At 42.1% G+C, this 26,889-nt stretch overlaps 1 protein-coding gene and 1 non-coding gene across 2 annotated transcripts in view; both read right to left on the bottom strand.

Moving 5' to 3' along the window:
- Window positions 1-26,847, bottom strand: part of SUPT16H (SPT16 homolog, facilitates chromatin remodeling subunit) — a 42,053-nt gene extending 15,206 nt beyond the window's left edge. Inside the window, exons 1-12 of the mRNA XM_008159793.3 lie at window positions 26,704-26,847; window positions 10,879-10,971; window positions 9,493-9,663; window positions 8,458-8,610; window positions 7,536-7,682; window positions 6,965-7,116; window positions 5,947-6,119; window positions 4,329-4,419; window positions 1,878-1,951; window positions 1,634-1,746; window positions 268-333; window positions 64-159 (exon numbers count right to left, since the gene is read on the bottom strand). Coding sequence (XP_008158015.2) covers window positions 64-159; window positions 268-333; window positions 1,634-1,746; window positions 1,878-1,951; window positions 4,329-4,419; window positions 5,947-6,119; window positions 6,965-7,116; window positions 7,536-7,682; window positions 8,458-8,610; window positions 9,493-9,663; window positions 10,879-10,971; window positions 26,704-26,769 — 1,395 coding nt within the window. The 5' untranslated portion in view covers window positions 26,770-26,847. The remainder of the gene's footprint in view (window positions 1-63; window positions 160-267; window positions 334-1,633; window positions 1,747-1,877; window positions 1,952-4,328; window positions 4,420-5,946; window positions 6,120-6,964; window positions 7,117-7,535; window positions 7,683-8,457; window positions 8,611-9,492; window positions 9,664-10,878; window positions 10,972-26,703) is intronic.
- LOC114229080 (small nucleolar RNA SNORA42/SNORA80 family) lies at window positions 776-909 on the bottom strand. The gene has a single exon (XR_003615166.1). It is a non-coding gene; the product is annotated as a small nucleolar RNA SNORA42/SNORA80 family (small nucleolar RNA).
- Window positions 26,848-26,889: the final 42 nt, after the last annotated feature.

The following is a 26,889-nucleotide window of genomic DNA, read 5'->3' on the forward strand; positions in this document are numbered from 1 at the left end:
AGCTATAAAACATGTGAACTATGACCAATATGAGATCAATGTGGTTAAAAACAGTAAACTCACTCGTGTTCTTTCTGTAAGTAATGCTGCCCGTGAACCTCTTCCCAACAGGTCTTCAGCCTCATCTTTCTCCTCTTCCTCTTCTTCTTCATCCTCATTCTATGGGGAAGTTATAATCAGAAATCGGGTTTTTACTTTTTAGTCAATATTTTATATCTTCTTCACTGTACCCAAAATTCCTATACCACACATTTATCCTCTTCCTACCTTTAGAAAAATCCCCACATTCTTTACTTTCTTCTTCACGGAAGTGAGAACAGTGGCTGGACCATCCTAGAAGAAAACGGAGAAGTCAGATATCTATAAGAACACTTAAAGGAAACACTTTCACTTTCTAACCTAGTATGTACCTGGGAAATGCTTTGAATCTCTGGATACTAGACTCTTTGATAATGAATAAATACAGTTCTTAGGTCCCAATCTCTCAGTAGGAACTAGAATTGGAAGGCAACATTGGGATAACAGTTAAAATTACAGGCTTTAGCCTGGCCGGTGTGGCTCAGTATCAACCTATGAATGAGGAGGTCATGGTTCGATTCCCGGTCAGTGCACATGCCCGGGTTGCAGGCTTGATCCCCAGTATAGGGCTCATCATCAGTGATTCTTGCTCATCACTGATGTTTCTTTTTTTCCCCATTAATGTTTTATCTCTCTCCCTCTTCCTCTCTGAAATAAATAAAAATATATTTTAAAAAAATACCCCCCCTTTCCCCTTCACTGTGTAACCTGCTCCAGTGCCTGCAGCCTACGGAGAGAGGCCAGGCTATGTTTCAAGGTCACAGCGTGCTCTGGCATGGGACACTATGAGAGACCCAGGGGCATGGGCCTGCCACAAATCCAAACCAATGCACACAGACTTGATTTGAAATCTAGCTCAATCCCTGTCTAGTTGTGAGCATTTGGCAAGTTACTTAAACTTCTCCGTGCCTCAGTTTCTTTTTCTGTATATGAGGATAAGAGTATCTACTTAATAGGATTATTGTAAGGATTCAATAAATTAATGCATGAAAGTGCTTAGCTTATAATAAGAACACTGACATATTTGCTATCATCATCATCATAATCAAGAATCAGTTCCTGCTAAGTGGAAAAACAAAAAACAAAACAGTCATAGAAGACCCCAAATGTATAGAACAGGCAAATCCTTAGAGACAGAAAGTAATTTAGTCATTGTCTAGACCTAGGGGACTTGGGGGGAAAATGGGAATGACTGCTAATGGGTACAGGGTTTCTTTCTGAGGTGATGAAAATGTTCTACAATTACATTGTGGTGATGGCTGAACAACTGAATATACGGAGAAGTCACTAAACCGTACACTTTAAGTGGTTGAATTATAAATCAGTTTCATTAGAATTGGCTCCTGATATGATCATAGTTGAAGCCATAATGTGATAACAGTGTGCTTTACATTATACCCTGTACATGGACTACAATCTCTATTCCTAGCTATATTAGGTCAGGCTGTCACATGAATTTCTCCCCTTGGCTAGCATTTAACAAAGACTTTTAAGAAGTACAAAATGCCCCTCAAAAGTCAATTCATGAGCACTCAAAAGTTTAAGCAATACAGACCTCATCCACAAGAACTGTGTCACCAATGAATAGGGCATAGGTTTTCTCTTCTGGTTTCTTCCCTTCCTTGTTAGTTAGGTCTGAGAACCCCAAATTGATGCTGAAAACCATCCCTAAAATAGCAAAACAAGAATCAGAATATGACTGTGAAAGGATGGAGAAATATAGATTTTATATAGAAAAGAGGAAGATAAAGGAAATTATTCAAAACAGTATTTTCCTACTGTACGCATGTAAAACTCACCTTTCTTCAGTTTATACTGATTTTTACTATTAATTACTAAAGAGCCTTCACGGAATTCAATTCCCATTCCAAACCTAAAAAAAGAAACAAGAAACTTTAGCAATAGGCTAATAGATCTCATACATGGGTCGAGTATAATATATTCGATTTCTTTTTTTTTTTAGAGTTTAAAATGAAAGAGTTTATTCGTGAGTAAGTAGGACAGAGATAAGGCTACTCCACAGGCAGAGCAGCCTTCCTCCCGCCCCCAATTAAGAGTTCAGTTGAGCCAAACTGGCGACATATGACAGGGAGCAAGATCTCAAATGCTCCCATAATTTATTCTATTTTAATTTTCAAGGTAAGGCAGGCAAACATGTTGAGTGATTTGCTGCTGTTTATCAGTCAGTCATTTAAGGAAGGGGATTAGAGAGAATAGTCTTTGCACTTTTAATAAGCTGAAAATAATATCCTAATAAAGTACCCCAAGTAACATTTATTATATCAGGTGTTCTTTATTTTAGCTTATTCACCCACATTTAAATTTTAACCTCTACCATGAAATCAAGTTAGGAGTTTTCCTATAAGCTTACCAGAGACTATTAAGAGGCAATTAAGATAGTAATAACTGAATTAAGAGAGGCAATTTTTAGTGGAATGTTGATAAGTAGACTCATAAAGTCACCTGGGCCAAGAATTGCTATTTAGATCAATATATTTCCTCTTATCCATCAGAGAAGCCCAAAAAGTAGCTATATACCCCAGACTACTTTTCATCTAAGGAGATTGCCTATAGCTTTTGTTTCCCAAAATGTCTTGCATTCTATAAAATGTTATCAGTTATTTCTAGGTATTCAATGGTCAAATACATTTGTGAAACAGTGGATTAAATAAAAATTCAAATATTTTTTTTTCTAAAACAATAGGACTTCTCAGAGTATTTAATTTTCGTGTTTTTTTTAAACCAAAATTATTTATTTTATTTTTTAAATTACAGTTTAACATTCAATATTGTTTCGTAGTAGTTTCAGGTATACAGAATACTGGTTAGACAATCGTACATTTTACAAAGTGTTTCCTTTAATATGTCCAGTACCTAACTGGCACCTACATAGTTATTACAATACTAGAGGCCCGGTGCAAGAAATTTGTGCACAGAGGGGGGGGTGGTGTCCCCTCAGCTCGGCCTGCACCCTCTCCAATCTAGGACCCCTCAGGAGATATCCGACTGCCTCTCATAATCCAGGACCGCTGGCTCCTAATCGCTTGCCTGCCTGCCTGCCTGATTGCCGCTAACCCCTCTGCCTGCCTGATCGCCCCTAACCCCTCTGCCTGCCTGATTGCCCCTAACTGCCTCTGCCTTGCCCTGCACCCAGGACCCAAGATTCCCTCCTCCGACAGGTCGCAGGCACCCAGGACCCAGGCTGGCTTAGCCCTGGCTGGCCGCAGCCACAGGAGACCATGGGCGGGCGGCTTCGCCCAGGCCGCAGCCTCAGGCGGCTTGTCCCTCTCCTGGGCCGCAGGCGCAGCCACTGGCACCCGGGACCGTGGGGCAGGCGGCTTGTCTCTCTCCCGGGCTGCGGGCGCAGCTGCTGGTGCCTGGGACTGCGGGGTGGGTGGCTTGTTCCTCTCCCGGGCCTCAGCCTGGCTGGTTCCCATTCCTTTCTCCCCAGTGTTGAGTGTGTGAGCCATTACGGCGTGACGGTGTGATGACAATTTGCATATTAGCTTTCTATTATATAGTATTAATAACTGTATTTCCTATGCAATACTTTATATTCCCCTGACAATTCTGTAACTAACAGTCTGTACTTCTCAATGCCTTTAGCCCTTTCCCCTCTAGCAACCATTATTCTGTTCTCTGTATGTATGAGTCTGTTTTTGTTTTGTTTCTTCATTTATATTGTTCTTTAGAGTCCACATGTCAGTGATATCACGTGGCATTTGTTGTTCTCTGACTGCCTTATTTCAGTTAGCATAATACCTTCTAGGTCGAACCATGCTATTGCAAATGGTAAGATTTCCATTTATATATGTACCACAATTACTTCATAGCTTGGCTATTGTAAATAATGCTGCAATGAACATTGGGGAGCAAATATTCTTTCAAATTAGTGTTTTGGGTTTCTTCAGATATATACCCAGAAGTGGAATCGCTGGGTCACAAGGCTCACAGTATTTAATTTTCAAATGTGAGCTGAGGTGCTCTAAGAAAATACAGCATGTAATGTTTCCTAACATTTGTAGATTAAGCCTGAAACCCTTATTGCTTTCAGTCTAGAAAAATTTCCATCCCATTTCTCAGAGCAGAATTTAAATCTCTCCCATTCTCAGATAACACGATGTGTCTGGCACACAGTTAAGTATAATAGTCCATAAATGTTGGTTGAGTCAATCTCAAAATAGTTTGCCTGAACACAGCCAGTCATAAAAATTTACTCAGAGTGACGACTTACATTCATAGCATCTTACCCTAGGTTTTTAGTAATTTTGTTCAACAGTTCTGGCTTCTGCTTTTTAACCATGTCAATGACAGCATTATACACATCACATATCTTCACACCTAATGACAAGACAGAAAGAAAACATTAAGTATCTTCCAGAAAATAAAACCCGCCACCATATTTAAAAATCAACTTTCCCCCAACTTATTATGTCTCTTCTAAAGCAGTGTTTCTCAAGTGTAAAATAAGAAATATAGTTTCTTTTAGGAATGGTAGGGCTTAGAAATTTGTATTTTTTAAAACAATCCATTCTGTCATTTTAAATTACACTATTTGAGAATCACTGACCTGGGAGACTGTGAAACACCAGGTGGTCTCAGAGAAATAGCTTTTTAAGTGTTGATAAATGGCAATACACTAAATTACTATAAATTTTGAAAACAGGACTACAGAAGGAGTGAATTACTGTCAGAAAGACTCTGGCCTTAATTTTTCAGGGTTTAGGAAATAGATATTTCAAGCCAGAGTAGTCTAGATATGATAGCCTTAGAGGGATCTTTATCCTCATTAAACCACCTATGATTATGATTTCCAATAGGATTTCTCAAACTTGACTTGAAATATCATGGGAAATGATGTCTGGAAGCTCTGGGCAACATAGATGGGCTTCCAGAGTGGTTAAAGGTGGTAAATATAAAGTCCCGCATAGCCATTTGGGGGTGACAGTCTTAAAAGAGGCTATACCTTGCTTATTAGCAGGATTGCTATTAGTTCTGCTCTTACGCTAAGATTATTCTATCCATTCAACATAGAATTAACATGACACATTCTGTTGGTAGAGATACTAGTTCTTTAACTTTCTAAGGTGCTTCTAAATCCATACACTAAAAGGATCATACACCATGATCAAGAGGGACTTAGAACAGGAATACATGGATGATCCCACACTCATAATTCAATCAACGTGATACACCACATTAAAATACAAAGGTAAAAATCATATAATTACCTCAATAGATGCAGAAAAAGCATTCGACAAAATTCAATGTCCATTTATTAAAAAAATCAAGAAAGTGGGTATAGAAGGAATGCACCTCAACATAATAAAGGCAATATATGACAAGGCCAAACCTAACGTCATACTTAGTGGTCATTAATACTGTATTGCATATTTGAAAGTTGCTAAGAGAGTAAATCTTAAAAGTTGTCACTCATCACAAGAAAAATAAATCTTTATGTATGGTGACAATCGTTAACTAGACTTGCTGTGGTGAGCATTTTGCAATATACACAATACTAAATCATTATGTTGTGCACCTGAAACATAATTTTGTATGTCAATTATACCTCAATTAAAAAAAAAAAGAACTTCCTAAAATTCTCAAGAAGAGTAATAAGACCATGATATTTTATAAAGATTTGGATACAGTGGTATAACCAGAGAGTTTTTTATAAAAATCAATGTAAAACTACAATAACCACACATGCCTAAAAGTAGATTCAAGAACTAAAATGCTAGGATAATTAGAGGTTAGTAAAATCTAATTCTATTTTTAGTATGAGAGTCCCAGGGACATAAAGTCACATAAACATTAGTAACACCTTTGTTACTTGATTTCCAAACCTTCTTTTTTAAGGCACCTCACCATGTCTTAATTCCTTTAGCAGCTCCTCTTGAAGCTGGAGCAAAAAGTTGTAATTTTCTTGAACTTCTTGAGAGGGGTCAACCATCAAAGTGCGAACAAGGTTGGAGCAGTAAGATTTGAAACGAATACCCATGGCACAAGTGATGGCCCCAAAATGCATGTGATTCTTATCACTAGAAATCAAAGGAAGAAAGCAATTCATTGATTACCCAAACTAGGAAAGGCCTTAGTATCTTTGACACATAATACCTATAATCACTAACTTTCCCTGCTACATCCCAAAGCTGAACCAGAAGAAGGACCTAATTTTTTTTTTTAATAAACCAGTTTATAAAGGAGTAAAATTAGTGACCAAACTTTTAGGATAAAAATTCAATGAGAAGTTGAGTTGTGTCCTAATTATGCAAAGGATATATTTATTATATTCTAACTAGAGGCCCGATGTATGAAATTTGTGCAAGGGGCTCAACCCTCGCAGCCATGGCGGCTTGCTTCGGCCCTTGCAGCCCTGGCTTTGTCCAGAAGGTTGTCCAGCTGTCCGATCAAATTATCATATTATGCTTTTATTATTATAGGCAGTATGATGGTAAGGAGTCACTTATCCACCAGTCCACTATAAAATGCAGTATTCACTCTGAAATAGTTCCTTCAGGTTTGACCAGGGGGAAAAAAAAGCATTTTTTATAGTATTTTTTAAAATTAAAAGGGGTTACATTATAGAACACTTAATAAGATTTTTATGTTGTTGTTGTGTGTGTGTGTGTGTGTGTGGTGTTTTGCATTTTTTGCCAGGCATTTTTAATCATTTGGAAAAATGCTTACAATCAAATACTCAAGTAAGAAATGAGTAACTATGTGAAATAAAATAGAAATATGCATGGAATAAGACAAGAAGACAATATAGAAGGCAGAGTAATAGTTATTCTGTTTCCCAATTTTCTGAATTCCAGAATGAGTCAAAGGAAAAATGGGCTAAAGGTTGAAATGCTCTGTTTCATTTTGAAATTCTCAAACTTACCTCACCACACTGAACTTGAGATTATAGTTGCCACCACTCTGAATGATAGGAGGATAACACATTTCCACAGTAGAGGGGTCTGCCCCAGCTAGGTACTTTTTCTCTTCAATAGCTTTTTCCACAGATTCAGCCAGTTTGCTGTGTCGAACTTTCTGTAAGTGTACCCCAAAATGAAACAATACTTACTAGAGGGTGGCAAAAAGGGATGCTGTAATTTTGGATGTTATCAATGGATGACAACATATATCCTGGTATCCCTTAGGATGCTATAAAAATCTTATGAAATGATTTGTGTACCAGATAACATACTAGTATATGTCCAAAGCAAATTTAGATAATAATATGTGGAAATCACAAGTATTTAAGAAATTTTCAAGTAAAATATTGGATAAACACAAGAAACTATAGTGCAGGGCTATAGTTATTTTGAAAGAGAACTGGCAAAATGATATACCACCAACTTAATTATCAAAGGCTTAATTTTAAAGGAAGCTGAACATACCAAAACACTGCATGGTAAGGTACTTCTGGTTTATTAAAACAGTAAAAAGACTTTCCCCTCTCCATTTACCTCATCTGCATCAACTATTTCCATGACTCTTTCTTTGAAGAATTTGTTGAAGACCTCAGAGGTGATGCTGGCTGCTTTCTTCATTAGGTTGAGCTCCCCATCCTCCTTTACAGCAATGGTATAGGCCACAACTGCACTGATATCTATCTGCAGTCAAAGTGGTAAGAGTTTTTAACATGCAGATATAGAATTGCTAAATAAATTAATCTCTCCCAAAGTGAATATTATAAGTGACGATATTAGGTTATTTAGCAAACGATTCATTAGTAGTTTCCAGAATATTTAAATATTCCTTTCTTGGATTGAATAAACATCTGAAGTAACTCTTTACCAGGTCACTGTGTACATTTTAAGAGGCATTAAACTTCCATTTTAAATGTAAATGCCCCTCTCTAGACATTTTTGTAAAGGTTGAAGAAAGATAGGCAGGCGATCAGGGGAAAAAAAACAAAATTTTTCTGGACAAGAGACTTACTCTAAATAGCTCAACTATCTCCTGAATGCCTCACACCTAAGTGAAAAGTAAAACGGCTTACTGGCTTGGCTGGTGTGGGTCAGTGGTTGAGCGTCGACCTATGAACCAGGAGGTCAGGTTTCAATTCCCGGTCAGGGCACATGCCCAGGTTGTGAGCTCTATCCCCAGTGTGGGGCCTGCAGAAGGTAACTGATCAATGATTCTCTCTCATCATTGATGTTTCTATCTCTCTCTCTCCGTCTCCCTTCCTCTCTGAAATCAATAAAAATATATTTCAAAAAAAAAAAAAAAAAAAAAAAAAAGGCTTACTGGTCAGCCAAAGGGAATGTAAAATGGAAATGTAAAATAATGTAGTTTTCCCATATTCTCTGCACTATCTGTTATGGAGGTCCATCACACTTTTGCCTTCTCAACTCTCAATTTGCTTCTTTCCAGGAGTATTCTTACTTTGTCAAAGCCCTCTTTGTTGAGGCAGTCATTCCAGCTCTTCATGAACTCTCCAGGGAATTTGTCTTTGCTGAACACTCCAATCTTCTTGCCATTCTTGCTTTCTTTAATGGCTTCAATCATTTTGTCAAAGCTGCTTTTATTACTTTCATTCTGTTGGTGTCACAGGGAAGAAGAGGGGTTTGTCAATTGGTTTTAGAATTAGACTTTTATGTACTACTAGTAAAAAACAGCAGAAACAAATACTCTAAACCCTGGAAAGAATAAATTCTATCCCCAGGCCCTACTCCAGGCGTCCTCAAACTACGGCCCGTGGGCCACATGCGGGTGTTTTTGCCGTTTTGTTTTTTTACTTCAAAATAAGATATGTGCAGTGTGCATAGGAATTTGTTCATAGTTTTTTTAAACTATAGTCCTGCCCTCCAACGGTCTGAGGGACAGTGAACTGGCCCCCTGTTTAAAAAGTTTGAGGACCCCTGCCCTACCCACTTCTTTAGGGCAAACAGTAACAAACCAAAAGTTAACACATTTCTTTGTATACTTTTATATGATTAGGCGAAGTGCCATAAAAGTTGACAAGATCATTTTCCCCCAGGAACAGCTGAGAAACTCAAATACATAGGTGAACAATATTCTGAGAAAAAAATCTTTGTCAGGTGAGCAGTATGACCAAATAAATAAATAAATACATAAATAAATAAAATTATATTTAATAAAAGCTAGAACTAAGGTATATCTAAATTTCCTTAAGGATATTTGAAGCTATTTGTTCCAAATTAAGGTACTCAGATGAAAACAATTGTAAGTTGACAGTATCCTCGAGTATGGACAGATAAAGTTTGTTTTGCCAAAGAACTGAGAGGGTTGTTCAACTCTTTTTCTTCTTAACAATGAAGATGTGACAAAACTTTGAAATTAAAACCACCCTCAGCTACAACCTTCCCCTCATATTCTTTTAAATTCCTAGAAGACATTTCTGTTGATCACTTTTATAAACATTTTCACATTTATGCCACATTCTTCTTTAGTTCTGACCTTTTCTCGTATCAGCAGGGTGATGGCGGGGGCTCCATTCGCATTCTCATTGCCCTTAGTGTTGGCGATCTGTTTCAAGAACTCCACCTTTTTTTTGCTGGCCATGAAAATGATTTTGTCATCACAGAAGACCATGATAGTATCGGTCAGTTCGTAACCAAAGAGCCATGTCTATCAGAAAAGATAACAATGACAACAGTTTTTCAGATAAAAAAATGAATGTACTTGTATAGGAATATTTCTAAGATAAGATTATGTGAAATTAACTTCAGAATAATCAGGAGTAGGAGAGGGCCTGGATGTGGACAAATGAAATAAAATTGGCCAGGAGTTGACAATTTACTGAAACTAAATAATGGGTAAACAGGAGTTCAATACTATTACTTTATCTAGTTTTATACGTCTGAAATATTCCATAACAAAGACCATCAAACCTTGGGGCAGTTTGTGTTTATAGAAACTATCATATTTTTAGGGCAGAAGTGCATAAAATGGGACAAAATAAAGCCCCAGGGAACAGTGCATTCTACCTCCCCCAAATATTGCTAGTTGTGTACCAACTATTAATTTTTTGTCTCTAAAAAAGATGGGATTTTGCCCCGCCATCGTGGCTCAGTGGTTAAGCGTCGACCTATGAACCAGGAGGTCAGGGTTCAATTCCTGGTTAGGGCACATGCTTGGATTTTGGGCTCAATCTCCAGTAGGGGGCGTGCAGGAGGCAGCCAATAAATGATTCTCATCATTGATGCTTCTCTCTCTCCCTCCTCCTTCCTCTCTAAAACCAATAAAAATGTTTTTTAAAAAGATGGGATTTTGAGTTGAGCAGACTGCTCAGCATGAAGAATTATTTCCCATCCTTTCTTGCAACTAAGTATGGCCAACAGATTAAATTTTGGCCAATAAATTATAAGTAGAAATATTCTGTAGGACTTCAAGCTAGTCTCCTTAAAAAGGGAAGGAGATCTCCAATTTTCTTCCCTTTTTCCATTCTTTTTGCTTGGAATGCAAATATAATGACTGAAGTTCTAGCAATTTGTGTACCATGAGCACAAGGGCTAAACTCTATAAATGGTAGAGATGTGGGGAAAAAAACTGGATCCCTGAAGACTATCCAAGAGAAAAAGAAATATTTTGTGTAATCATTGTTCAGATTTTTTTGATATATAGTTAAATCTGTCCCAATTTATATACCTCTCTTTTGTCCTTATTTTCTGATCAGTGCTGTCTACTGAACTTTTTAAGATGAAAATATTCTCATCTGCTCTAATATGGCAGCCAGTATAGAGTACTTGAGATTTGGGACTGAGGAATTAAATTTTTGCGTGGCTACTATATTGAACAGTGCAGCAGATGATTCAATGATGGTCAGGGCTAAGAACTGCTCACCTGTAAGGCAGTTGACTTGGCATAAACAATTTCTTCATCAACGCCCACTGATACAACAATGGCATCAATGTTAGCATATTCATCTTCTCCTTTCTGAAAAGTAAAGAGTAGATAATTTGGTCATTTTCTTCTTACACCAGGCAAAATAGGAATAGCGACTTCACTATTTACTTAAAATGTATTTAATTTTTTCCTAAGAGAAATTCCAAGTTTAAGGTACGTTTACTTGACAACTTCATAGTCATTGCTCTATGCAACTGTCACCACAATCTAGAACATTTTCACCTCCCCAAAACTAACCCATTAGCAATCATTATCCATCTCCCTCTAACTCATCTAATTTGTCTATATGGTTTTGTCTATTCTGGACATTTCATATAAATGCAACAATAAAACATGTGGCCTTTGTGTCTGGCTTCTTTTACTTAACATGCTCTCAAGGTTCATCCATGTTGTAGCAAGTTTCAGTACCTCATCCTTTTTATTGCTCAATAACAGTATTCTATTGTATGTATATACCATATTGTATCCATTCATCAATTGCTACACATTTGGGTTATTCCTATTTTTTGGAGATTATAAATAATGCTGCTATGAATATGCATGTAAGTTTTAATGTGGAGCTATTTCTCCTGAGTATATGCCTAGGTGAGGAATTGCTGGGTCTTATGGTAACTCTGTTTAACTTTTTAAGGAACCAACAGACTGTTTTCCAAAGTGATTACAGCATTTTACATCCCCAACAGCAATGTATGGGATTTCCAATTTCTTCACATACTGACTAATCTTGTTGTCTTTTTTTACTATAGCCATCCAATAGATGTGATGTAGTATCTCATTGTAGTTTTGAGTTACATTTCCCTAATGGCTAATGAGTTGGGCACCTTTTCACGTGATTACTGACCATTTGTATACTTTTTTGGAGGTGCCTATTCACATCCTTTGCCCGTTCTGTGTGTTATTACTTTACTAGTGGCCTGGTGCACAAAATTCATGCACATTAAAAGGGAATTAGAGGAAATACTTTAATATTGCTATTTGCCCTTTCTCTATAATAGAAGTGTCCAGCCAGCCCCACCCCCACTGGGTGATACCAAGACCTGGCTGGCCCCACCCCCGTCAAGCCCCACCGGATGGGGGACGCAGCCTCACGTCCCGGTGCCAGGGGGCGCGGCCTCAGGTTCCCTGGCTCTGGCCTGTGCCACATAGCCTCACCCAGACTCGCTGTGCCACAAGACCCCAGACTGACCGCGCCGCGGGACCCATCAACGCACCTCCTGGTGACCAGTCGTTTGGTCGTTATGGATGAAAATAAAGTCATTCACTTAAGCATGCACATTCACTTTCAATGCCTGATTTGTCTACGTTCTCTAAATTGCAAAATAAGATCTTCAGCCAGATAGCATCATAATGCCAAGTTCTTTAAATAATGACACATACCATCCTCTCCACTCAGTATGCTCCATTTGAATGGATTAAATGTATGTGACTCATATGAAAGGCACTGCTGCTTGCTCTTAATAGAGGAAGCATTAGCTCATTACCTAATGCCATAAAGTGGTTTAAATGGCATATACTGACTTGAACAGAAGGAAAAATAACAAAAACAACAAAAAACACACAAAAATAACAGCAACGTTCAGTGCTGTGGATGGCAGAATCCTCTCCCTTTCCCTTTTTTCCCTGCTTTTCCCATGAACCTATTTGCGCTCTGCCTCAAAATCAACACAGAAGACAAAATCAGATGCTGTAATCTGCAGTTTGTAGTGCCATTTGAGTACAAAGAGGTGTCTTTTAATCTTTACTTTTTTTTTTTTTTAATCAATGCAGCTCAAACTTGCTCCCAACGTTCCAGGAGCCAGGCCAACGTGGCTGTGCAGACACACCTTTGCTAGGTGCTGTCAGGCTTCAGGGCTGGGGCAGGGAACACGCCAGGTGTTGCTGGAAACGAATCAGCTCTCCTCTCTACATAGCAGGAGTCTTTTCATTATAAAATGCAAAGCAGCAGCCCTTTTCCATTACCCTCATCCCCAGCCCTCCTTGCCCGGGGGTGTAGGAAGGGGCTGGGAGGATATTGACTCTCTGCTCTTTGATTTCTTTTATTTAACTGAGCCCACAACGCCAGCCGGCTCAGGGCTAGCCGCACCTAGAAGGCAAGTGGTGGAGCTGACCAGGGGCTTTGACCAAGCCCGAGTGTGCGGGTCACAGCAACCTCGGCAGGAGGGCTGCTCCCGAAGACTCTAGGCCTCTCCCAGCTCCGCACCCCAGCTCCCTGCTCTCCCCCTTTCACCCACAGGTGCCACCAGCGTGGTGTGCAGATGCCAGGGTTACAGGTTCAGGACGCTCCGCCTCCTCCTGGCACTTTGAGCCTTAAGCGCCGGCAGGGACTTTTCCACTCAGTCTTGGTCTTTGGTCACTGCTGAGGTTTTATGGACTCTCTAGGCCAGGGACAGCCAGGACCTTTGCCTCTGACCAACGCCGTGCCTGCAGCCTGCCTGGGTGAGGGGTCAGGGGTCAGGGGTCGGGTTGGCTAGCCGCCCCACCCTCAATTGGGGTGTGAGAGGCTGATCAGGGTGGGGCCGGGGGAGGAGCTGGATAGGGCAGGCATCTTGTGTTGGCAGTCTGGTGTGAGGGTCAATTTGCATATTACCTCTTTATTATACAGGGTTATTAAATTGTAAGAGTTCTTTTTATATGCTAGAGATGTCTCTTATTAGATGATTTGCAAATTTTTACCCAGTGGGTTCTTTTCACTTTCTTAATGCTGCCCTTTGAAGCCTAAATTTTTTAATTTTGAAGAAATCCAAATTATTTTGTGCTTTAAAAAAAAATCTTTACCTGAGGATACTTTTTAGAAAGAGGGAGGGAGAGAGAGGGAGGGGGAAAGAGAAAGAAAAGAGGGGGAGAAACATTGATCCGTTACCTCCTATTAGCGCTTGACTGGGGATCAAACCCACAACCTAAGTATGTGCGCCCTGACCACGATGCTCCAACCAACTGAGCAACCCAGCCAGGGCATTTTCTTAAGCTTTTTAAAAATATTTTTTAATTTATTTCAGAGAGGAAGGGAGAGGGAGGGAGATAGAAACATCATAGATGAGAATCATGGATCGGCCGCATCCTGCACACCTTCTATTGGTATCGAGCCTGCGACTCAGGCATGTGCCCTTGACCAGAATTGAACCCGGGACCCTTCGGTCCGCAGGCCAATGCTCTACCCACTGAGCCAAACCGGCCAGGGCTTCTTATGCTTTTGATGTCATATCTAAGAAGGCTTTACCTAACTCAAGGGCATACCTATACTTTCTTCTATAGTAGTTTTATAGTTTAGCTCTTATATTCAGATCTATGATCCATTTTCAGTTGATTTTGTATATGGTGTGAGGAAGGGGCTTAACTTCATTCTGTTGCATGTGGATATGCAGTTGTTTCAGCACCGTAAGTTGAAGACTATTCTTTCCCCACTGAACTGTCTTGGCACCACTGTCAAATATCAAATGATGTAAACGTGAAGGTTTATTTCTGGATTCTCAATTCTATTCCATCGATCTACATGTCTATCCTTATACTAGTACCACATCGTTTTGGCCACTGCAGCTTTGTAGTAAGTTTTGAAATTAGAGTTTACATGTGAGTCCTCTAACCATTAACCACTTCTAGACAGCACTATCAGCCCAAAGGACTGGTAATTGTTTGTGGGTTATAAGGTCAAACCTTCCTGACTTGGTAAAATCAAGAAAAACATCTACTAAAACTCTTCTCCACATTTTAAGGGTTATGGCTGCCAAATAATCGAACAAGACATATAACTAAAAGAAGTTACTAGAAACTGTATCCATTCACCCACTGATTCACAGTGAGAAAATGTTTTTCTTCAGGTTGGTCAAATTTTTGCTATGTACACTACAATCTATTTGTATAAAACCATAATATGCAAATAGACCAAACGGCAGAACAACAGAACAATCGTCACTATGACGTGTGCTGACATCAGGGGGTGCGCGCAGAACATGGCGGGTGTCGGCCGCGGTGAGATGGTGGAGCAGGTGAGCGGGGGGCGCCAGACCAAGGCAGGGTGCTGATCGCTGTCATCGGGGCGAGCCTCTGGTGGTTACTGAAAATTCTTTGCTACCATGCTCTGCAGTCCTGCCTGGTGCTTGCACCTGCTGCCGGCGCCTGCCCCACTCGTACCCGCTGCTGGCCCTGATCACCCCTTAGGGCCTCTGCACCTCCCCCTGTTCCTGAAAGGCGATCGGGGCCAGCAGCCGCCTCTCGCACCTGCTGCTGGTGCTGGCCCCAATCGCTCCGCACCGTCAGTGTGTGGAAACGGGGCCGATGTGGCCAGTGTGTTGGAGCGGGGCTGCTGGCACACAGGGGACTGGGAGCCACAGCAGGGGTGCGGAGGATGGGCCAAGACCTGCCCCTGTGCCCACCACAACCTTGCAGCCCACAGTTCCTTTCAATGTGCATGAATTTGTGCACTGGGCCCCTAGTTCTTTAATAAACATGGATTTTGTGTCAGTAATATTACTGCTACCTTGATAACCTCCCAAAATCAGTCACAGGCACTCCCTATATTTAATGCTCACGTGTTTTAGATATTAAAAAAAACACACTGAAACTAACCAGAAAGTCCCCTGTAGTATTTTTTTATATTTAGTTGAGTCAAAAATTTCAACAAAGAAAAAGGCATCAACATGTACAAAAATTCAAAATACACAGTAATTCATTTTTTAAAGTATACAGAGTAAAATCCTGTGACTTAATCATTAATAATATGGGAAAATCATCCAAAGGAACCTAAATACAATTAAAAGTAGGCAGAGAAAAAAAAAAGACCCACACATTCAGCTTTTTTTTTTTTGATAGGAAAAATAAACCCCAAAATCTCAAGGATTTCAACTCATGTACTAGTAAAACATGCAGTTTTCTACTGCTGATCAAAAAGATAAGAGGATGGCCTGGATAGCATGGTTCAGTGGTTGAGCGTCAACCTATAAACCAGGAGGTCATGGTTCAATTTCTGGTCAATGCTTTGGCCCGGGTTGTGGGCTAGATGCCCAGTGTGGGGCGTGTAGGAGGCAGCCGATCAATGATTCTCTCTCATCACTGATGTTTCTCTCTCTCTCTCCCTCTTCCTTCCTCTCTGAAATCAATAAAAAGAAACACACACACACACACACCCTATATAATAAAAGCCTAATATGTAAATTGTCCCCTCGACCGGGAGTTCGACTGCTTGCTAGGACGTGTGCTGACCACCAGGGGGCAGCATGGAACATGGCAGGCAATGCGGCGCTGGCAGAGGGTGGCAGTGGAGGTGCTGCTGGTCCCAACGGGCCCCGACGAGAGTGGGACCGCGGTGGAATAGTGGAGCAGGTGAGTGGGCAGTGCCAGGCCAGGAGGGTGCAAGCAGGGCCCAATCACCTGGCCTATGACCCCACAGACAGCGGCCAGTGGGGGGGGGGGGGGGGGGGGGCCAGGGCCGCCTCCCGGCTCCCAGGCGCTGAGGGAGCCTGGCAGGGGCCCAATGACTCAGGCAGAGGTGGGCGCACGGGGGCCTGGGAGCCCAGGTGCTGCCCAGGGCCCAGAGGTCAGCTGGAACCTGCCCTTCCATGCCAGACTCTTGCACTTCAATAGCCGGGATGGTCTAGGGACCACACCCATGCACAAATTCCATGCACCAGGCCTCTAGTAGCCTATCTAATAAAAGAGTAATATGGCCCTAACTGGTTTGGCTCAGTGGATAGAGCGTCAGCCTGTGGACTGAAGGGTCCCAGGTTCGATTCCGGTCAAGGGCATAAAAAAAAAAAAAAAAAAAAGAGTAATATGCAAATTAACTGTCACTCCAACACATAAGACGGCCGCCCCATGTGGTCAAAGATGGCTGCCCCCATGTGGACACAAGATGGCCGCCACAAGATGGCCAGCAGGGGAGGGCAGTTGGGAGGGACCAGGCCTGCAGGGGAGGGCATTGGGGAGGGAAAGGCCTGCAAGGGAGGGCAGTTGGGGGGGACCAGGCCTGCAGGGGAGGGCAATGGGGAGGGAAAGGCCTGCAAGGGAGGGCAGTTGCAGGGGAAAAGGCCTGCAAGGGAGGGCAGCTGAGGGGGACCAAGCCTGCAGGGGAGGGCAGTTGAGGGTGACCGGGCCTGCAGGGGAGGACAATTGGGGGGGGGGGGGGGACCCAGGCCTGCAGGGAAGGACAGTTAGGGGCCACCTGGCTGACAGGGGAGGGCAGTTAGGGGTTACCGGGACAGCAGGGGAGGGAAGTTGGGGGCGACCAGGCCTGCAGGGGAGGACAGTTAGGGGCGACCAGGCTGACAGGGGAGGGCAGTTAGGGGCAATCAGGCCGGCAGGGGAGTGATTAGGGGGTGATCAGGCTGGCAGGCAGAAGCGATTAGGGGCAATCAGGCAGGCAGGCAGGCAGGCAGGCAGGCAGGCAGGCAGGCAGGCGAGTGGTTGGGAGCCAGCAGTCCTGGGTTGTGAGAGGGATGTCCGACTGGGATTGGGCCTAAATGGGCAGTCGGACACCCTTGAGGGGTCCCAGATTGGAGAGGGTGCAGTCTGGGCTGAGGGACACCCCCTCTCCCCTGTGCACGAATTTCATGCACTGGGACTCTAGTATATATATATTTTTTAAAAAGGTAAGAGGATGAATCCTAATTTCTCTTGGAACCAGTTGCTCTGATCATTTCATAGAATATTCTTGGTTGAGTCTTTAAAAAAAAAAATCAGCTCTAACCCCAGAAGAAATATAATAACACCAGAATTTAAGATATTTTCTTAAAATGTGACTCAATGAAAAAGGTTACAATCAAACTATTTTGACAGCAAAATCGGGAATAGTGTTTTTTATTTTCAAACCCTTTTGAGGAGTATAAATGCTTTATATAGATTACATTTAAAAAGTCTAAAATTGGTCCCAACCAGTTTTCTCAGTGGATAGATAGCATGTCAGCCCGGGTTCGATTCTGGTCAAGGGCATGTACCTTGGTTGCAGGTTTGATCCCCAGCCCTGGTCAAGGCATGTGCAGGAGGTAACCAATTGATGTTTCTCTCTCCATGTCTCTCCCCCTTCCCTTCTACTCTAACAATCAATGGAAAAACATCCTTAGGTGAGGATTAACAACAATAACAACAGAAAATAAGAAAAGTCTGAAATTGTGGGAGATTTTAAATAATCTTCTTATAAAACTCACATGATGCCGAAACCAGTTTGGCTCAGTGGATAGAGGGGTCCCAGGTTCGATTCCGGTCAAGGGCATGTACCTTGGTTTCGGGCACATCCCCAGTAGGGGGTGTGCAGGAGGCAGCTGATCGATGTTTCTCGCTCTCTATCCCTCTCCCTTCCTCTTTATAAAAAATCAATAAAATATATATTTTTTAAAAAACACTCACATGATAAGCTATATACATGATAAGCTATATACTCACATGATAAGCTATATACAATAAAATATATTTAAAAAAACCCACTCACATGATAAGCTATATACTAAAATATTTTGATTAAGTAATATCTGGAATTCATTTTGAAATATTGGAGTGGAGGGGGCTATTGTGTGTGTTATTAAAGTGCCAGGCTAGCATAGCAGCCCCTTGCCCCTGGACCGGCCCCACAGCCAGCTATAAATGCCAGTCTGGCCATTTGAGGGGGTTGGGACTCAATTCGGTGCTGCTTACAAGGTCCCCAATTACTAATCTGTTCTCTCCTGAGTAGGCTGGTCTTCAGGACTCTGACTGGACCCCTTGTTAAATCCGGACTTGCAACCCCTATGCTCCCCTCTATAGATAAATTATCTTGCATCAGTGACCCCTGGTATGCATAGCTTCTCAACATCTAACAAATCTTTTCTTTCTCCAAATTCTGACACCTTCCAATCTGTTTGTTCCACTTGACATCCAAGTCAGACTGTTCTGGAAGAGGAAATGGACAGAGTGGTTAAGTGACTAAGCAGAGCTGGGACAGCCAACACCCTAAGTGCTTTACAAGTATTCTCACTGTGAAGATACTGATGATAAATATGCATATCTCGTAGAGCCCCAATGGGCTCAGATTCAGGAGGCACCAAGTATCAAGGAAGGGATATAGGGTATATTGTACATGGATGAGCTCAAAGCTAAAAACAGAAGGTCTGGTCACAAAGTTTAAGTGAAGGACCCCTCCAGTTCTTAGAAGCCCTGAGACAATCCCTAATCTCTTCACAAAAATACTTGCTTTATTCTCTGAAGAAATTAACTCAGAAAGCTATAGATTCAGATATTAGGCCCAGCAGAAGGAAAGTGCAAAATGTTGGGGAATTAAACAAAAGTCTCCATTTTGAACGACAATTGGGAACAAATGCCCAAAGAAAATAATTAAAGGATTTTTTTCTATGTGCATCTTCATTGAATTCAGAGAAAACACTTCAGACACTGACATTTGGGGGTCCTCCATAGACTGAGCCAGTCTATTCACTCTCCAACAACCCCAACAAGTTGAGAGGCTCCATTCATGCAGAGCTTCCAACAAGTTTCGTATTGCTTTGCTTTATATGGATGAATATAGCCAAGTCTCATTTTGATTTTTGTAACAGGAACTAGAATCAGATCAGGCTTTTCAAAATACTGTAAGCTTGAAGACTGACAAACAGCTTCAATTCTGACAATTCTGAGTGATTTTCAACCTCGAATTTTATATCCACTGAACTGTATTATTAACAAAAGTAGAGACAAAACTTTTTAAGACATACAAGGGCTCAAGAAATATGTATTTTCTGTATCCTTTCTTAAGAACCTCTTAGAGAAAATGCTCTTAACAAAATAGAGAAAACTCAAGACATGGGCTATAGGATATAGGGGACTCAAGAGTGGGAAGTCCCAAGGTTCAATAGGCCTGGAGAGCAACCTATACAGATAGAATGGTATAATGTAAGGTTGAAGGGTGGGGTAGGTGGTGGTGGTAGTACTTAAAAAACAGAGAATTAATAAAATGTCTGAAGAGTGCAAGAATTTTAGAATAAAAGATTGATGAGATTATGACAGACCCACAGGACAAAAATTAGGGCTGAGGACACTTAAAAAGGGAGAAAAATTGAGGCAATCATGAATGCCAGGAAAAATAAAAACCATAGCGGAAAAGGGAAAATAATTGTTGTTACTTCACCAACCAGTGAAACTATTTACGTGAGCATTAACTATGTAAACTGACTACTGATTTTATTAAAAACCATGAAAAAAAAAAACTTATAGAGGGGCAAATGTGTGATAAAGCAAGTGTAATAACATGCTAATTGTACAATCTAGGTGGTGGGTATATGGGTATTTAATGTAAAATTATTTTACCTTTCTGAATGTTTAAAATCTTTCATAACAATGTATTGAGAAGAAAGGTTAAGTGTCAGGAGGTAGAAAAGTTAAAATAGGTGTGATGGCATAAAAAATTAACTTTAAATCCTAATTTGTCAAAACAGTTAACATGAAAAAATAAACAAACCAAGAACTAATAGTATGTAGATATTACTTCAAAATATGAAAGAGAACTAAAAGTGGTTGTTTCTGGGCAGGTAACCTTTTTTGTTGTTGTTAATCCTCACTGAAGGATATTTTTCTATTGATTTTCAGAGAGTAGGAGGAAGGGAGGGAGGGAAAAAGGGAGGAGACAGAAACATGGATGAGAGAAAGACACACTGATTGGTTGCCTCCTGAATGTGCTCCCATTTGGGGTGGGGGGGTGGTTGGGGGCTTTCAAACCTGCAACCCAGGTATGTGCCCTTGACTGGGAATTGAACCTGTGGGCTGATGCTCTAACAGCTGAGAATGGCCAGGGCAAGGGCAGGTGACTTTTTAAAAAGGCTTTTAGAACTATTTGTTTTTTTTCAAGCCTATGTATTACTTAATTAAAATAATTTTTATTTTTATTTATTTTTTTTTAAAAATATATTTTATTGATTTTTTACAGAGAGGAAGGGAGAGGGATAGAAAGCTAGAAACATCGATGAGGGAGAAACATCGACCAGCTGCCTTCTGCACAACCCCCACTGGGGATGTGCCCGCAACCAATGTACATGCCCTTGACCGGAATCGAACCCGGGACCTTTCAGTCCGCAGACCGACGCTCTATCCACTGAGCCAAACCGGTTTTGGCATTAAAATAATTTTTAAAGTGCCAGTTAATAATACAGGTGGTTAGGAATCAGCAAAAAATGTGCAGGTAGTATCTGAATGATAAAAGTTGGGGAAATATTGCAGGGCACAGGAACAACTACCTTCCTTTGAACGAATTAGGTATTGCATTAAAGGAGGAAACACTTTGAAGTTTCTGATGATAGCTGGGATACCCACAGAATTTATCATTCAAACTGAGACAATTCTGAGAATAAAAAACCCACGGTATACCATTAATAATTACACAGGGGCTCAGCTGGCGTGGCTCAGTGGTTGAGCGTCGACCTACGAACCATGAGGTCACGGTTTGACTCCCGGCTGGGGCACATCCGCAGGGTGGGGTATGCAGGGGGCAGCTGATCAATCATTCTCTCTCATCATTGATATTTCTATCTCTTTCTACCTCTCCTTTTCTCTCTGAAATCAATAAAAATATATTTTTAAAAATAATTACACAGGGGCAGAAGGTGGATAGTTTCAGGACAGGTAGGACTTCCAGTCATCCTAAGTATAGCCTGGGTAAAAATCTTTTCAAACCAAGAAAGGGAGTCATGAAAGCTCAGAAATAATCACCATCATTCACTGGATGCCTACGATATGCCAGGCACTAATTAAACTTGGTAATAGGGATAAAAAAATAAACATAAAAAAGTAGATAACAGAGTAGACTATAAAAGTTGAGTAAGCAAGAATAAACGAATCCCAACCTGTCCAGGCATTTACTTCCTTCTTTACCCCTCTTTACTTAAGAGACCAAAGCATTATTTAAATCTTTCCCTATCTCTCTCCAGAGATAAAGGAACCATAAGAACTGAGATGAACATTATCTGGGGGAAAGCAGTATGGGAACTGCCTATGTTTCTTAAGTCACAGCAGGTAATTGCCTAGTCTTGGAAAGCAATCCAGAGCAAAACATTTGTCCATGACAAAAAAGCAGCAGAGCCAGAGAGCAGCACTCAGGAGAAGCACTGACACTACAGGTTAGTTTTCTCCAAGGGCAAAAATTTTCTTTTTAGGGTTGGAGCCTCAATCCTGATAGACTGAGTCACATAAATTAATGCATTGGATCAGCATCCTTTTTGAAAACAGCTGGTATCTGCCCAGCAGGAGTGGTTCAGTTGGTTAAGCATCCCTAATTCCATGAACCAAAAGGTCACTTGTTTGATTCCTGGTAAGGGCACATGCCTAGGTTGTAGGCTTGATCCTCAGTAGGCAGCTGATTGATTTTTCTCACATCAGTGTTTCTTTCTTCCCTCCCTCTCCCTCTCAAATAAAAATATGTTCAAAAAAGAAAACAGCTGCGATTTTGATATTTTACGGAATTCTTTTGGGATAAAAGGCAGATAGACTGAAGTCCAGGATGTCCTAATAAGCAGGTCTCAAATGAATTATAGTTGTGCCTGGATATTGTATCCCTCAGTTCTCAAAGGGGCCAAGACCCCAGAATGATGGGAACCTCCCCGCTTGTATCACATGCAGTACTAATCCTATTGCTTGGTTAAAAATAATCACAATCATGAAAAGATTGGGAAACCCTGAATAAGGACCTAGTAAGTATAAGAGGACAGAGGAGAAGACCACCGCCCCTCTCATGACCTACCACTAACATCCGGAGTTTCCTATTGCAAAAATACACACACACACACACACACACACACACACACACACACACACACATCCTATATAATAAAAGGCTAATATGCAAATTGTCCCCTTGGGAGTTTGACCAACCGGGAGTTTGACCACTTGCTATGATGCGTGCTGACCACCAGGGTGTGGTGCAGAATGAAGGAAGGCCCCTGCCAGCAGCCAGAAGGCCCCATCAGCCCTGATCGCCGGCCAGGCCTAGGGACCCTACCTATGCATGAATTTCATGCACTGGGCCTCTAGTATATATATAAAAGCCTAAGCGACCACAGGATCGAACGACTGGCCAGTAGCTATGACGTGCACTGACCACCACGGGGAAGACACTCAAAGCAGGAGCTGTCCCCTGGTGGTCAGTGAGCTCCCATAGCGGGAGTGCCGCTCAGTTGACCGACCCGTCCTGGTGGTCCACCAGCCTGGTGGCAGCCACTCACTCCCTCAGTAGACCTGCAGGTCCAATCTCTGGAGAACGAGCCAGGCACCGACGGACCAGTGCCACCAGCACAATCCCGACATCACTGCCAGTCTCCTGGAAGTCAGCCTCGGGCACCGTGGCCACTTCCCCTCCCTAGACGCTCTACAAGAAACGATATAAAAGCAGCCACCAGGAGGCTCCCAACAACCAGTGCGAACATCAGTGAGACAGATCCGGATCCTGGGCTGGCAAGGGCATCCCACCGCCTACCTGGAGGGCCGATTGCTTTCCGGCCCCCCACCCCCCTTGGGACAGGCGCCAGACGCAGGGCTCACGGCTGGTGAGCGCCACTGCGGAGGTATGAGACTCTTCCAATCAGGACTGACTGGGCACGAGCCCACAGCAGGTGCAGCAGGACCGGCAGGCAGCATTGGACTGCCGGTTTCGGCACAATCCCCACAGGCCATGGTAAGGGACCCCACCAGTGCACGATTCATGCACTGGGCCTCTAGTTTTAAAATAAGAGGCAGGACTGGACTAACATCCCAGAGTCATAAAACAAGTTCTAGTCACTATGGAGGTCTCCAGTTTGATTTTTTGGCAGAGCCTATTTTCTCAGGTATGAGGTTTAACGTTTTAAAAATTTCTATTCAATTAAAAGTGTGTGGTACTGCAATTGTTTTTAGGACATAAGTTATGAAATCTGTAAGTAAGAAATATATCTTATTTGCAGTAGCTCCACAATATATGTCTAACCCAGACTCAACTTGTAGATAGGTGAGATTAGGAGCCACATTAGCTCCCACTCTTATTTAAAAAAAAAAAGGAGAGGGGGCAGTCATAGCTTTCTGGTTTTTTACAATTCTATGTAGTTGAAGAGTTTGATCTACCTTGTGTTAGCTTGTGCAACCACACAGTTCTGAAAGGCTTATGCTTAAAGGTATCTAAGACTAAAAAGTGGATGTGGAACCCAAGCTAAATTCTTAGTTATCTATATATATAAAAGCCTAAGCGACGGTTACAACCAAACGACCAGTTGCTATAATGCACACTGACCACCAGTGAGCAGACGCTCAACGCAGGAGCTGCCCCCCTGGTGGTCAGTGCGCGCCCATAGCCAACCTCCCCCGGCCAGCCAACCTCGCGTGGTCCCTCCCTACAGCTGGCAGGCCCCGATCACCTGATCGGGGCCAAGCCTCGGGCTGGAATGGAAAACTGGGTGTGAGTGGCAGCGGATGCAGCCCCTTTCCTAAGGGGGGCCAAGGACCAGCGGCCAACCTCCCATGCTCTGTCCCTCCCCCTGGCTGGCAGGCCCCGATCAGCCCACCACCCACCTGCCATGGTGGCGGTGCGACAGTGAGGGAAGGAGGAGTGGGGGAGGCGGGGAACCACACAGTGGGTGGCGGATCAGCATCCAGCATCCGTTCCTTCCTTGCCTGGCCCAGCAACCATTGCCTCCTCTCCCGACCCCGCAGTGACCTTTGGGCCCCAATCGGCCCTGATCGCCGGCCAGGCCTAGAAACCCTACCTGTGCACGAATTTCATGCACCGGGCCTCTAGTTTTTGTCATAATAGAGGTTTGAAGATGAGAGCTGACAACACAGGCGTGGGAGTTATATAGTTAACTTCAAGTTCTTATTTCAATGCCAGTTTTCTTAAAGGAAAAAGTGCAAACTAACCAAATATAGCATGCACCTACATATTTCACTCTTTCTGGACAGCAAGAGAATAAACAACCAGAAATTATCCCAAAAACTATGATCTCTGCTTAAGCAGATCAGAATGAAAGCACTCTACTAGAAAGACTGTGCATACAGAAATTTTACAGGTAGGTTCTGAGCATAGTTATTAAAATCTAATTATAAAAAAGAAAGTCAATTTGAGTAAGATTTTATAATAATAAGCCAAAAATTTTGCTAATGAGTAATTTTTATGACTTGGCAACTTTATAATGCCAGGGTCTTATCAACATCTAACAATCCCCCTTTCAAATGATGTCAATAATTAACTAGGTGGGCCAACATAAATTTTAATTATTTTTGAGAAACAAAAAATGGGGGCCAACAAATGAACTTCCATGGATTTAAAGACTGTCACTTGAGATTAAGTTTGGCAATTTGTCTTTAGGCCCCAAGTTTTTTCTAGTTTCATGCTTTGCATTTAATTATCACATAGGGGAATGATGAGCTCTAAATTGATCTTTTTTCATGAATGGCTTCAAGAGGATGAATAATTTGATAAACTCTGAATTACCCAGACTAGAAACAACCTCCACATCAAAGGTATATGATTGTGGGGTCTATGAGGAGAAGAGAGGGCTTCTGATTATTACCAGCACATAAGCACGTATTAATCTTTAAAAGATATCGGGACCTTTAGAGTTTTTCTAACATGCATCATGTTCAAATTTTAAAATGTGACATTTGTTAAATACTAACCAACAAAAAAATTTTTAAAATAAATTTTATGTTTAGGACTTGTCTAGCATAGAGCCCTTATTTTTGCTTTTCATAAAATGTAACTTTTATGAAAATTATCTAATTTTATTTTATTTTCAATTATCTAATGCATTTTATTTTCAATTACCTAATGCATTTCTCCTCAAAAGAAGAAACATGCACAGGATCCTTTAATGTGAATGGCAGGGAAATGGTCAATTTTAATAGTTTGGTTTTCAGTAGTTCAATTTGGAAGACAACTTACAATGCTGAAATCAGAACTGAACATTTTTTGCCAGGACGTTTTTCAGGTTTTAAAGTCTTTATTAGCTTATCTTCCCTGGATGACAGAGTTCAGAGGCCAGACTTAATCTAGACAGCCCAGGCTGCACCACAAGATGCAACCAAATGTTTGAATTGACAAATTACTTTCATAAGAATAAATTTTAACAGTGAACGTTTTTCAAGCAACAAAACTGCCCAATCTTTAAAAGGACTGGGAATTACAACAGCTCTTTTTCTGTAAACGTGCCCTGGACACTACCAAGGAGGAAAACTAATCAGGTTTCATGCATCACATCGTTTTTTGTATTACTAATGCCTGCAGGTTTTCAGCGTTTTCTGTTACCCACGGCAGGGCCTAGAACATGAGGCGGTTGCAGGTAAACAGTATTTGTTTAACTGTAGCAAAAGGCCCGCAAAGAATAAACGCGAAGAGCCCGATTCACATCCTCCTAGCCCCTCCGTCCATCCTTGCCGAAGATTGCTGTAATTCTGGCGGGACCTGGGGGGAATACGCTGGCTCGGGAAGGACAGAGCGAGTGCGTGGGTGTGTGTGAACACTGCAGGAGGGGGCGGCAAGACGTGATCACGGAGTGGGAGGGAATGATGATGCAAGCCTCTTCTAGGGCGGGAAGAAACTACGAGAGGTGGCTGTTATGCATGACCCGGGCCGGCACGCGGAGAAGATGGTGGTGGCCGCAGGGTGACTGCGGGGGATTCCCTGTTACGGGGCGGCGCTCGTGGCCGCCTGAGGTGAATGCTCCTGGAGCAACTAAAGGGGCGCGACGCTGAAGCCGGGATTTCTCGAAGGAAAGGGAAAAAAGGGCGCCGAGAAACGGGGTTATTATGGGATGTAAAAGAGGGGCTCCCTAGGGAAAATTACGGGATCTATCTCACCCGCCAATTGCTGTACAGTCTCTTCACTCGCCGGTAATAAGCATCTTTATCCAGAGTCACAGCCATAGCCACAGACGCCGCTCCTCCTCGGGTCCCGAGATTCACGCGAGGTCCCGGCTCCACCACCCGCTCTCGGCCCCGGAATCCCGCACTCTCCCAGTGACCCGGAAGTATCGACCTTAAAGA

The sequence above is a fragment of the Eptesicus fuscus genome, chromosome 5 (assembly GCF_027574615.1).
Source record: "Eptesicus fuscus isolate TK198812 chromosome 5, DD_ASM_mEF_20220401, whole genome shotgun sequence".
In the NCBI taxonomy this organism is placed as follows: domain Eukaryota; kingdom Metazoa; phylum Chordata; class Mammalia; order Chiroptera; family Vespertilionidae; genus Eptesicus; species Eptesicus fuscus.